The sequence below is a fragment of the Trypanosoma grayi genome (assembly GCF_000691245.1).
Source record: "Trypanosoma grayi strain ANR4 Tgr_2442_V1, whole genome shotgun sequence".
NCBI classification, from domain to species: Eukaryota; Euglenozoa; class Kinetoplastea; order Trypanosomatida; family Trypanosomatidae; genus Trypanosoma; species Trypanosoma grayi.
Genome location: NW_008828060.1, coordinates 1 through 685, shown reverse-complemented (window position 1 = coordinate 685; position 685 = coordinate 1). Strand labels below are relative to the sequence as shown.

General features: G+C 56.1%; 1 protein-coding gene across 1 annotated transcript; it reads right to left on the bottom strand.

The window, feature by feature from the left end:
- Positions 1-2: 2 nt before the first annotated feature.
- Positions 3-641, bottom strand: DQ04_24421000 (hypothetical protein; the record flags this gene model as incomplete). The annotated part of the gene is made up of 1 exon (XM_009318230.1): positions 3-641. The coding sequence occupies one exon, from the start codon at positions 639-641 to the stop codon at positions 3-5; it is 639 nt and encodes a 212-aa protein (XP_009316505.1).
- Positions 642-685: the final 44 nt, after the last annotated feature.

The following is a 685-nucleotide window of genomic DNA, read 5'->3' as shown; positions in this document are numbered from 1 at the left end:
CCTCAGCACACAGCCAGGAGGCCCAGCACACCCACCACCAGCAGCAACGGTGTGCGCACCCACGAAGGACTGACGCTGCTGTCCGCACTCCAAACATCGCGCAGGGTAGTGTCTGCATTGCTGTTAGGTCCTGTCAACGGTGCGCCAGCATCATCTTTTTCTTCTCTGCTTTGTGTGGCACTATGAGCTTGTGTGCTGACTGTGGAGGTGCTCGCCTTGTCTGTATCACCTCCGGTATTTCCCCTCACTCTTGTCGAAGAGATTTCATCCGACTTCTTTTTAGAAGTGTCTGAGGGCGACCCCGCACCCTCAGTGGGGTTGGGGGCCTGTTGCTGTGCAGAGTGCTGTCGTGGAGTGGAAGGACTGCTGGGTTGTCCCTGCCGATGACCAATGTTGTGTGAGTCTCCGTGCGTCTGTCCTGTAAAGGTACGCGCGGGGGAACGATCCTGCGATGCCGCTGGAGCCTCCTTGACTCCTTTCTTCCCCTGGGTCAATGCCTTCTCCAGGAGTTGCATCACTAACACGGCACTCTTGGAGGCATTCTCGGCGCCATCATACGCCGCAGTAGCTCTGGTGATTACAGTAGGTGCCTCTTCCAATGCCTTCTTCAACATCTTCTCGGTTTCCTCAGCGGCCTTCATCAACTCTTCATATGCCTTTTTCAGAGGGCCTCCCCAAATCTTGC